At 41.4% G+C, this 12,724-nt stretch overlaps 1 protein-coding gene across 3 annotated transcripts in view; it reads right to left on the reverse strand.

Annotated features, from left to right (window-relative positions):
• The window catches only part of COL2A1 (collagen type II alpha 1 chain), a 308,500-nt gene that overhangs the window by 186,584 nt on the left and 109,192 nt on the right, over positions 1-12,724 (reverse strand). For all 3 annotated transcript variants that reach the window (XM_030198168.1, XM_030198167.1, XM_030198166.1), the window contains 2 exons: positions 8,020-8,073; positions 5,421-5,519 (listed from right to left, as the gene is read on the reverse strand). In XM_030198168.1, the coding sequence (XP_030054028.1) occupies positions 5,421-5,519; positions 8,020-8,073 (153 nt within the window). The remainder of the gene's footprint in view (positions 1-5,420; positions 5,520-8,019; positions 8,074-12,724) is intronic.

Here is a 12,724-nt window from a genome sequence, read left to right on the forward strand (position 1 = left end):
TGCAGTAATAGAACAAAATGAAAATCTCTAGGGCAAAAATTAAAACATTTTTGATTAGACCTATTTTAATCATAACTAAGTGACCAAATATCCACTGGAGGGATTAAGGCATAACCCCCCTCCCACCCCCAAAGATGTGAGAGAAACAGTAAATACCAGCCTCTATGATAGATTCATATGTTATGGCCAGTCCTATTAGAGCAGCAAGCAGGTACCTGGAGCAGCCTAGTGGTCAGTGCAGTTGACTGTAAAGAAATGGACCCAGGTCCATATCCCATCTAACTGGTACACTTATGGTAGAATGTGTGAGCCCTCCACAACCCAACAAGACCCTATTGTACCTACATATAGGTAACACCTGCAGGCATAAAGGCTATTTTAGTGGTGTACTGTTGGGTACAGTAGGTTTTTCATGGGTTTTGGAGAGCTCACCATACAAAAAGTGCAAAGACTAGGGGATATTCAATTAAATTATATGGAAATACTTTTAAATCAAATAGGAGGAAATATTTTTTCACTCTAAGAATAGTTAAGCTTTGAACTCTTTGCTGGAGGATGTGGTAACAGTGGTTAGCGTATCTGAGTTTTAAAAATGTTTGGACAAGTTCCTGGAGGAAAAGTCCATAGTCTGCTATTGAGACAGACATGGGGAAGCCACTGTTTGCCCTGGGACTGGTAGCATGGAGTCTTGCTAATGTTTGGGTTTCTATACAAGAAAAAAGGAGCAATATTAACATGACATTCCTAAAGAAACCCTAAAAAAATGAAAGGAGCTTAGCGGAGATTGCATGGCAGAGGCGGGGCTGGTGGTTGGGAGGCGGGGTTAGTGCTGGGCAGACTTACACGGTCTGTGCCCTGAAAAAGACAGATACAAATCAAGGGGCTGGTGGTTGGGAGGCGGGGCTAGTACTGGGCAGACTTATACGGTCTGTGCCCTGAAAATGACAGATACAAATCAAGGGGCTAGTGGTTGGGAGGCGGGGCTAGTGCTGGGCAGATTTATACGGTCTGTGCCCTGAAAAAGACAGATACAAATCAAGGTAAGGTATACACAAAAAGTAGCACATATGAGTTACCTTGTTGGGCAGACTGGATGGACCATGCAGGTCTTTTTCTGCCGTCATCTACTATGTAATATAAGGGAGTAATAGATGTGTACCTGTGAAGTCCACTGCAGTGTCCTCTAGAGTGCCCCACTGTTCTGCTGGGATGTCTGTGTGACCAGTGTACTAAGAATGTTATCCCCCCCCCCCCCCCCCCCCCCATATACCTCAATGGCTTGTTTTTGTGCATCTTTCCCTTGGACTTTTTTTTTTTTTTTTTTTTAGAAAACGGTCCAAAACAATAGATGCACTGAGCACAAAAACATCTAGCAAATGGCCATTTTAAAAACAAAATTGAACATTTTTCTGGTTTGAAAATGGCCATGTTCGCTACTGGACTTTTGTACGTGTTTCACAAAACGTCCAAAATTGGATTTAGATAGAAACATAGAAACATGACGGCAGATAAAGGCCAAATGGCCAATCTAGTCTGCCCATCCTCTGTAACCCCTAACTCTTTCTTTTCCTGAGCAATCCCACGTGCTTATCCCATGCCTTCTTAAATTCTGACACAGTCCTCGACTCCACAGGAGGCCATTCCATGCTTCCACTTCCCTTTCCGTGAAACAATACTTTCTTAGATTACTCCTAAGCCTATTCCCTCTTAACTACATCATATGCCCCCTCGTTCCAGAGTTTTCCTTCAGTTGAAAAAGGCTCACTTCCTGTACATTAATGCCCTTCAGATATTTAAATGTCTCTATCATATCTCTTCTCTCCATCCTCTCTTCCAGCGTATAGATGTTGAGGTTCATAAGCCTGTCCCTATATTTTTTGTGTTCAATACTAATTTTGTAGTTGCCCTCTGGACCGACTCCATCCTGTTTATATCTTTCCTTAGGTGCGGTCTCTAGAACTGCACACAGTACTCTAAATGGGGCCTCACCAGAAACTTACTCAATGGCACTATCACCTTCTTTTTCCTGCCGGTCATCCCTCTTTTTATCCTTCTGGTTTTGACTGTCACTTTTTCTCCCTGTTTGGAAGTTTTAAGGTCATCAGACACAATCACCCTCAAGTCCCGCTCTTTTTTGTATACAGAAGCACTTCACCCCCTATATTGTACCGTTCCCTCGGATTCTTGTGACCCATATCAAAAATGCCCCTCCACGGCCTTTGTCCCAGTCTCTGTCTACTGGCAAAACTCTAGAAAATACACTCCATGCATGATTCAGGCGCTTTTGTTAACAGACAAAAATACAAACATGAAATGCAATAAGAACTTTTGCAGATCAAAATGTTGTGCACTTTGAGGAGAAATCTGATTCTGCTTTATTGTGTCTGCCATTCTGCAGTGAAACAATAATGCAACAGCACTGGGTCCCCATCAGTCCTGCTGTGCACTGTGGATGACACAGGTGAGATGGTAACACTAGTAGCGCTTTAGAAATGTCAAATAGTAGTAGTAGTAGATGGCAGCTACATGAGAGCCCTTTGGAGCACCAGCGCCATCTGCTGGTAATGTAGAAGAATTACATGTACAATGTCAACCATAGACAAAGCTTGAAGACTGTGTCCAAATTTCTGAGCTCGATACAGGCTCACAGCCTGATATTATAAAGCAAAGATAGCTTTCATTCTGCTGGGAGAGCCTATATGCTGGAACTTTCCTTCCAGTTTGAACTACCATATAGAATCTTCCCAGTGAATTATAACTTTATTATCTTCTTCATAAGCAGATATATATTACTCTTTATAGCTAAAATAAGTGTAAATTATTCTTTAAAATGCACAGAGAGATGCAAGCTATTCTTTACAATACACAAGTTGGAGTATATACATTTGGGTATATATTTACCGCTAAAGAAAAGTTAAATATACGTGGAGGGGCATTTTTGATATAACGTCTAAATCCGATTTTAGACGTTTTGCGAAAAATGTCCAAAAATCCAGTAGCAAACATACCCATTTTCAACATCCAACCTTTTGCTTTGAAAATGGTCATTTGCTAGATGTTTTTGTGCTCAGTGTGTCTATCTGCTAGGATTATTTTCAGAAAAAAAATTCCAAGGGAAAATGCTTAAAAACAAGCCACTGGTGTGTATGAGGGGGAGGGGCAGCATTCATTCTTAGTAGACTGGCCACACAGACAACTCAGTAAGGGGCGCTGCAATGAACTTCACATAAAATGTTCCAGGAACACATCTCACAATTACTCCCTTATATTGTATGGTGAGCCCTCCGAACCTCACCAAAAACCTAGTGTATCCAACAGTACACCAATACAATAGCCCTTATGCCTGCAGATAACATCTATATGTTGGTACTGTAGGTATTTAGTGTATTTTGAAGGGCTCACACATTCTACCACAAATGTACCAGTTAGAGTGGGATATGAGCCTGGGTCCCCTTTTCTACAGTCCACTGCACCAACCACTAGGCTGCTCCAGGAACCTGCTTGCTGGTCTAATAGGCCTGGCCATAACATCTGAAGCTGTCAGAGTCTGGTATGTACTGTTTCTTTCACAGCTTTAGGATGGGGGGGTCAGAGAGGGGTCAGTGACCACTGGGGGAGTAAGGGAACATAAGAACAAGGGGCCAGCTTGATGGACATTTGGTCCCAGCAAGCCCAGCATCCAAAAGTAGCTAATCCAGGTTACAAATACCTTGCAAGATTCTAAAACAGTACAATACATTTTATGCTGCTTATCCTAGAAATAAGCGGTGGATTTTCCCCAAGTCCATTTTAATAATGGCTTATGAACTTTTTTTTTAGGAAGCTAGCCAAAACTTTTTTAACCCCCGCTAAGCTAACTGCTTTTACTACATTCTCTGGTGTCTACAATTTTTTAGCTATAAAGTTCTACTTCAGGTATGCTGCACTATTTCCCATCCCCCATCTTTCTTTGCTGTCAGCTACATGCAGGAATTTTTGGCTGGTCACAAACTCTGATGGGACCTCCTGTTGCTAGGGCAACTCATCTACCTGGTATAACTTGTTACAAATGTAATTTACTGAGAAGAGGTATGGCAAGGACACCAACTGCAAGCCTCCAGCACATATGAAAGACCCAATTACAAGTCTCCAGCACATATGCAGCACCTATGATTGGTCCAGCGTAGAGGAGAGGTGGATGCTCACCACAGCCTATAAAACCACGCTGCAGACAAAGAAACTCTGAAAAACTGTCCATGCTTGGAAAGTGAGTTTCAGATCCGTCCAATGGCCTATTTTTTCCCGAAGGAGGTGCTTCATAGAAACTAATTTTCTATATCTTTCTTTTTTAAATTTCTTTCTTACTTTCTCTCTGTTCTCTGACCTTTATATGAAGAACAAACTTTTCTTCCTCCTTTTTCTCTTCTTTATATAAATTAGTCTGATTACTTATAATTACCAGAGGTACTGGTGTTAGATTTTGTAAGTTTGTTACAACTGATATCTGATGCTGTGGTGGTGGGTGAGTAATTAAAGACTTTTCTCTCTAATGCCTGTTGAATTTTTTGCCTGTAATATTTTGTAAGATGTTTAGAGAACAGCAAACCAAATGCGCAGCCTAGTACACTGGCAACGAATTCCAGAGTTTAATTACACGTTGAGTGAAGAAATATTTTTTCTGAATCATTTTAAATGTACTACTTTGTAGTCTCATTGTGTGCCCCCTAGTCCTAGTATTTTTGGAGTAAACAAGTAATTCACGTCTACCCATTCCACTCCCCACATTATTTTATAGATCTCTATCATATCATGCCTCAGCCGCCTTTTCTCCAAGCTGAAGAGCCTTAATTCCTCCAGTAGGGATTTGGTCATTTAAGGACTCTTTTTGGTCACTTAATGACTGAAATAGGTCTAGCCAAAAATATCTTAATTTTGGCCCTAGTTTTCATTTTGTTCTATTATTGCAGAGAAACATCTATCTTTTGGTGCCACCCATGTCCTGCCCACAACATGCCCCCTTGAAATTTGGATGAACTGTGGAGCAAAACATCTAAAATCTGGGTGTTGAAAATTGTAATTTTGACTTTTTTTGATAGAAAAACATCCTTTCACCTTATGATGTGTTTTGGACAATTTTTGTTTTGAAAATAAACCCCATAGCTTCTTGCAAGCCATAGTCAGATATGAACATGGACAGGGACGTTGGGAAATCCGTGAATCTGGTGAGGGGACAGTAGCAATATGATAGGGATGGGGTGGAGATGGAGACCAGATTATATCCCCTGCACACCTCTACTGTTTATTACTCCTTACAATGCAGAGTTGGGTGTGCATGATGCCTGATAATATGGTTTTCGATTATAGCTTATAATGTCAGTCATTTTCATAGGCAGCACTTCATTCCTTACAGCTGACAGACTCTTTTGTATCAGAACACTTACTCTAGCACCAGGCAGACCAGGTTCTCCAGGACGGCCGGGGTCCCCGTTGCCACCCTTTGGACCTGCAAGTCCTGGCACACCACGTTCTCCTGGAGCACCCTGTAGCAGAGAAAGCAGAAGATAAAGTCTGCATGATTGTTACCCTAAAGATATAGACTCATCTTGAAAAGTATTGCCTGCACCAGAATTATTTAGTATGTTACAGACCTTGTACAGGTTCGCTAGGCTCTTCCCCCCCCCCCCCCCCCCCCCCCAAGGTTCTGGCTGTGGGATACCCTCTAATGCAGTAGGATCCTAATTCTGCCAAACAGTTTCCACCAGTCTAGAATGTAACAATGGCAGCACAAGGAAATACATAAAATAAAGAGAGCTCTAGGGAGTGTGGATTTCCAAATCTGTATTTCAGCATAAGTATCACAATCACAAGAGCCATTCCCTATGCATATATGTATACATGAGCAGAGGAGAGCACCAAGCCAGAAACTAGAAGGCCCAGATTCAATTCCAATAGCAGCTTCTTGTGGCCGGTAAGTTACATAAGCATCCATGTCTCAGTATCACAATCACAAGAGCCATTCCCTATGCATATATATATACATGAGCAGAGGAGAGCACCAAGTCAGAAACTAGAAGGCCCAGATTCAAATCCAATAGCAGCTTCTTGTGGCTTTGGGTAGGTTACATAAGCCTCCATGTCTCAGGGGAAGGCAATGATAAACCATTCCTGCATCATGCCAAGAAAACCAAACGGGGGGGTGTCCCTCACTGTGTGGTCACCAGGAGTCAACCCTGACTCAAGGGCACATCTGGATCTATGATATATTTAAAACATTTTTCCAACATTTTTCATTCTATAATCACCCCCAACCAAGACAACAATATTCAGAGGCACCAGAAATCCTCTGGCTCAGAAAGCTGCAGAGATTGTCCTCTAAGACAATCTCCCAGAAGCATTATTTCAACAAACAGAGGCTGCCAAACTAGTAAAAGCAACTGCTCACTCTCACTCTCATCAGCAGGAAGGGTAGTGCTTCAGCAGCCCACCCAACCTCAGCCAGCTCTGGCAGTCACTAAAGCACTGGCCTAAGTGGAAGCCACAGGGGGCCAACCCAATCATTGCATCCTGATACCTTATTTACCTCTATGTGGTGACTCGCCCTAGAAAAGAGTTTTTTTGATTATGGTCAGAGTTGACAATTGGGCAAAATTATAATATTTAAAAAACAAAGTTACTACAGTAATATGAGATTTTAGCCAGAGTGGAGGAGTAGCCTAGTAGTTAGAACATCCAGAGGTGCCAGGTTGAAATCCTATTGCTGCTCCTTGTGATCTTAGGCAAGACACTTAACCCTTTATTACCTCCAGTAAAAAATGAGATTGTGAGCCCTTCAGTGACAGGGAAATACCCAGTGTACATGAATGTAACTCACCTTGAGACACCTGAAAAAGGTGTGAGTAAAATCCAAATAAATAAATATGGTAGCTGCAATTTAACACAGCAGCTATTGGGGGCGTTCATTCTATTTTTTTAATTGCAGGTTGTGTGTTAACATTCAGATTCATGCACAGTACCTGCTCCCAGTTAATGTGGAAGAACTTAGCACCTGCTATTTAGGAGGTGGTAAGACGTTCCAGTTTAACTCTGGATTAGATACCTAGCGCACAGTAAGTGCAACGTATTAAATGCCAAACGCCTTCCATGCCTGCTCTTCACCCATGCCATGCCCCCTGACACAAAAAAAAACACATAACACCTGGTTTACTGTGCACTAATTGTGAAATACTCCAAAGCCCCTTAACGCACCTCTGCGTGAGCAGTTAACATGGAATAAATTGAACAGTAAGGGCTAGATTCTATATATCATGCCTAAAAAAATCATTGTATTCTATAAACTATGCCTAGGTGCAGTTTATAGAATACGTCTAAATCTAGGCGTAGTTTATAGAATACGCCCAGCGCCCATTTTCTGTGACTGTATTTAGTCATGGCCATTTACGCCAATGAAAACCTGGTGTAAATGCCGATGCCTAAATTACACACAGAACGAGCATATTCTGTAACACTGTGCATAAATTCACGGAATGCACACGACCTGCCCATGCTCCTCCCATGGCCATGCCCCCTTTTCAGATCCGCATCCTAGAATTTATGCACATCACTTTATAGAATACATTTAGACAGTTATGTGTAAATTCTAATTAATGCCCATTAGTGTCCATAATTGCTTGTTAAGTGCAATTATTGGTGCATTTAGCAGCCTAAAATTAGGGTCCCTAATTTGGACACTGAACATTTTGGAAAACTGATCCCTTGGTATCAGGCAATAACTTAAGCACCAAAACTGTGCACTATGAAAGATGTGCAGACAACAATGTGGGATGCTTGCCTAGTTGTAAATCTGACTCACAGTATTAGTAAATGGTATTTTCCAGGAAGTGTGCCTTCATTATGCACCATGTGATCAGAAAGATTAAATTGGTATATATGCATTGCCAACTCATAAAAGAGCATCTCAGAATGGCAGCAGAACATTTTTTGTGCATCCCCAAATTATGTAGTCACCCTACACCCCCTGCAGAGAGTGCTGTAAATACTCACTTTGGGCCCTGCAAGGCCATCCTGACCTGGGAAACCACGATTACCAGGCGCACCCTATAACAAGAGAGAGAGAATATAGAAAATGCAACCAGACTCTGAAACAATTTTAAACAAAACCTGAGCAATTACTGAATGACAATGACAGCACAAGAGATTTCTGTATTAGTAATACTCCAGGACCATAGCGGTAATTACAGCTCAAAATTTGCTCTAACAGCCAATATATCACAGGACTGTGAGAGCAATTTCAGAGTACCCCTGACTGTCTATATATCCCATGACTATAGCAATTTCCCCTAACTGTGAATATATCCCAAGACTGCAAGAGTATTTGCAGCCGAAGACTTCCCACTAAGTTAACACTGCAGGCAATTAAGACTTAGAATAGTGAAAGCCAATTTACCTCATGACTGAAGGAGTAATTATGTGGTGAGATACCATAGCAAACAGACAAGGAAATACTGGCCAGAAGTATTTAAAGGGAGAAATTATCAACATGAGCTACCATTGAGAAGTGATGCATGTGGGAAAGAGGAACCCAAACTATAACTATGTAATGCAAGGAGTGGAAAACAAAAATGAGGATGCTATAATGCCTTTTATATCGCTCCATGGTTTGACTATACCTTAAATACTATGTGCAATTCTGGTCACAGCATCTTAAAAAAGATATAGTGGAATTAGAAAAGGTACAGAGAAGGGCGACAAAAATGATAAAGAGGATGGGACAACTTCCCTATGAGGAAAGGCTGAAGAGGCTAGTGCTCTTCAGCTTGGCGAAAAGATGGCTGACGTTAGATATGACATAAGTATATAAAATAACAAGTGGAGTGGAACAGGTAGATGTGAATCACTTGTTTACTTTTTCCAAAAATACTAGGACTAGGGGGAATGCAATGAAGCTACAAAGTAGTAAATTTAAAACAAATGAGAGAAAATATTTCTTCATTCAACATGTAATTAAACTCTGGAATTCATTGCCAGAGAATGTGGTAAAAGCACTTAGCAAAGCAGGGTTTAAAAAAGGTTTGGTTATCTTCCTAAAAGAAAAGTCCATAAGCCATTATTAAGAAGGATCCACTGCTTATTTCTAGGATAAGCAGCATAAAATGTATTGTACTGTTTTAGGATCTTCCCAGGTACTTGGAATTGGCCACTGCTGGAAACAGGATACTGGGCTTGATGGACCTTTGGTCTGTTCCAGTATGGCAATGCTTATGTTCTTATGTTATTTTACTTTCAACCTCAGTTATTATTAACTAGGTCTCACTGCATAAAATGGTACCTGTGCTAAAATAACACGAGTCAGTGGTAAAATAACATATCTTAACAACAGCCTGAGTTGATAACTATGTTCCTGAGCTGGTTCTAATGTGATAAGTGAATACAATACTAAAAGTATTACCATATTTAAGTCCTTGGTTTGCAACAATTTTCACAGCCACTTATGTGTAAAAATAGTGAGTTATAAGGGTAAATTAGCTGTTGAAAAATTGCTATCCTTTAATACAGCTATCAGTATGCATATTATTCATGCGGAAACATTCCTAGGAGTATTTTGAGAAAGATCAGAAAATAACATATGTAGACTACACTGTTTAGGTCAGGACTGCAGGAAACATTTATACAGGAATCCAGTTTCTATAACTCAGCCCAGGTTCACCTTTAATGTCTGTTTCATTATAGGCCTGGAGAGGACAGACACAGAGAGCAAGACACTACCAGGGGACATGAACTGTGATTGCCCTCAATAAACCTATCTGCTTACCAGCTATCATTGTCTGACATTGCTGTCTGGATGTCTCAACGCCACCTGAAATTAAACATGACCAAAACCGAGCTTCTCATTTTTCCCCCCAAACCCACCTCCCCACTCCCCCCGTTTTCTATTTCTGTTGATGGCTCTCTCATTCTCCCTGTCTCCTCAGCTCGAAACCTTGGGGTCATCTTTGACTCTTCTCTCTCCTTCTCTGATCATATCCAGCAGATCGCCAAGACCTGTCGTTTCTTTCTTTACAACATCCATAAAATCCGCCCCTTTCTTTCCGAGCACTCTACCAAAACCCTCATCAACACCCTTGTCACCTCTCGTTTAGACTACTGCAATCTACTTCTTGCTGGCCTCCCACAGTCACCTCTCCCCTCTCCAATCGGTTCAAAACTCTGCTGCCCGTCTCATCTTCCGCCAGGGTTGTTTTACTCATACTACCCCTCTCCTCAAGTCGCTTCACTGGCTCCCTATCTGTTTTCATATCCTGTTCAAACCTCTTCTACTAACCTATAAATGCACTCACTCTGCTGCTCCCCAGTATCTCTCCACATTTGTCCTTCCCTACACCTCTTCCCGTGCACTCCGCTCCATGGATAAATCCTTCTTATCTGTTCCCTTCTCCACTACTGCCAACTCCAGACTTCGCGCCTTCTGTCTCGCTGCACCCTACACCTGGAATAAACTTCCTGAGCCCCTACGTCTTGCCCCATCCTTGGCCACCTTTAAATCTAGACTGAAAGCCCACCTCTTTAACATTGCTTTTGACTCGTAACCACTTGTAACCACTTGCCTCCACCTACCCTCCTCTCCTCCTTCCTGTACACATTAATTGATTTGATTTGCTTACTTTATTTTTTGTCTATTAGATTGTAAGCTCTTTGAGCAGGGACTGTCTTTCTTCTATGTTTGTGCAGCGCTGCGTACGCCTTGTAGCGCTATAGAAATGCTAAATAGTAGTAGTAGTAGTAGTAGCATTGGCATATGCCAGCCCTTTCCAGTACCTGGGATAAGAGACTCCATCCCTGAGTGTCATCATCAGTGACATCCAGTGAAGCAGACATTACAGCAGAGAATGAGGCCATAGTAAAGTCAGTATGCTTCCAAAGGGGCTTGCCCCTTTGTGCATCCCTTCATGTGCAATTTCATGCACAAATCTTTGCCAAATTATAAATCAATTCTCTGATTATTATTATTATTATGGTATAATTTCTAATTTTTTCCCATGTTTATGTATATTCTAAATCTGGGATATAATCTAGATTTAAAATATCATAATTATGAGAGTGGCCCTGAATGAAGTTGATCTTATTTTGGTAGAGTAGTCCTGAATAAAGTTGATCTTATTTTAATAGGGATCTACATACCCAAAACAAAGCAGGGAGAATTTTATGAAAAGTTGGGGGATTGGGTGCAGATAATAGGAGGGGGGACAATAATTTGGTGTGGAGACTTAATCTTACATCCAAAGGTTGATACTTGAAAGAGGGAGAAAGAGGCATAAAAATCCACTTGCAAAAGCTGAAATAGGTCATAACCAGGCAGGGGTTAATAGATGCCTGGAGGTTGAAAAATAAGGGTGAAAGAAACTACACGTATTTTTCTCAAGTTCATGGGAACTATTGCCACACTAATTTGCCTCCACTACTGTGAAGGAGGTAACAGTGAAGCCCATGGTATTTTTGGATCATAATGCCGTATGGATTAAATTGGCATTTTACCAACAGGATAGGGTGCTCTGTTTTTGGAGGTTAAATGAGAGTATTTTGGGGAGGAAGGCGGCATGGAAGAGAATTCGGGAGTACATAGAGGAATATTTTAAGCTAAATGATACTAGAGGAGGAGGAGGAGAGTCAGAATACCTGGGAGGGTATGAAAGGGTGCGTACAGGACAGGCTTATCTCACAAGCTAGCTTTGTTAACAGGGAGAGTGAAAAAGAAGGAAGATTTATGAGGCAGCTTGAAAAGATTGGAGAAGGAGCACAAGCTAAGGTTTTGTGGGAGCTCCAGGGAGTGGGGAGGGAGTTGTTCTTATTGTAAACGGAGCAAATCATGCACACATTGGAGTCAGTAAAATAAAGTTTAAAAAATAAAAAAAGTATGTAGAGTAACCAATCTATTGAAGAGCAAAGTTATCAGGTGCTTAGTAACCCCTGGCTCCACCCTGACTCTACCTGGGTCCACCCCGGCACTACTAGATGGTATGGACAGGCAAACTGGATAGGCCATAAAGCCTTTATCTATCATCATTATCTACGTTTCTAACCAGATAGTGATGTGGCAGTAGGCAGGATATTCAGTGATACAATCTGGTTATGTGAACTGAATAACTTGTGGGGATCCAGTCAAAACTGGGTAACAAGGCAGAATCTTCTCCTACCTAGTTAACTAGCACTGAATACCAACCCCTCAGAGACTAGCAATAGATTACTGTTTGAGGCAGAAAGATGCAAAATAGGAATTAATTCGTGCTGCCTATGGCACTGGATAGATAAAGAGAAGAAAAATGTCAAACTGAAGATTTCTGGAGGTAAACTTGAAACAGTGGAAAGAACTTCACACCTCAGGAAAGGACCTCAGCAGTTTGTGTACTTTGTTGTCTTTGTGACTGGGGCTTGTGTTGAGGTCACTTCCAATCCTACTATCCAGAGAAAGTCACTTCCTGCTACTGTGAGTGACCTGACAGAAGACAGGAAGCACTGGGAATCCGTAGAGTTTGGTTGATGGCTATTTTCTGGATGTCACTTCAAGTTCTATCACCACAGAATTACAAACAAGGAATTTGGAGCTCATAATCTCTCCAGAAGAAGGAATTGTCAGTGTGTGGTCTTTGGGGGAGATTTATTTTTTTTCCTCTGTTTGGGCCTGACTGCCTGTGTCTATGGAGCCCAGTGACAGCTGGGTCCACAGAACCCTTCAGGGTCTTTAAAGGAAAAA

The sequence above is a fragment of the Microcaecilia unicolor genome, chromosome 3, assembly GCF_901765095.1.
Source record: "Microcaecilia unicolor chromosome 3, aMicUni1.1, whole genome shotgun sequence".
NCBI classification, from domain to species: domain Eukaryota; kingdom Metazoa; phylum Chordata; class Amphibia; order Gymnophiona; family Siphonopidae; genus Microcaecilia; species Microcaecilia unicolor.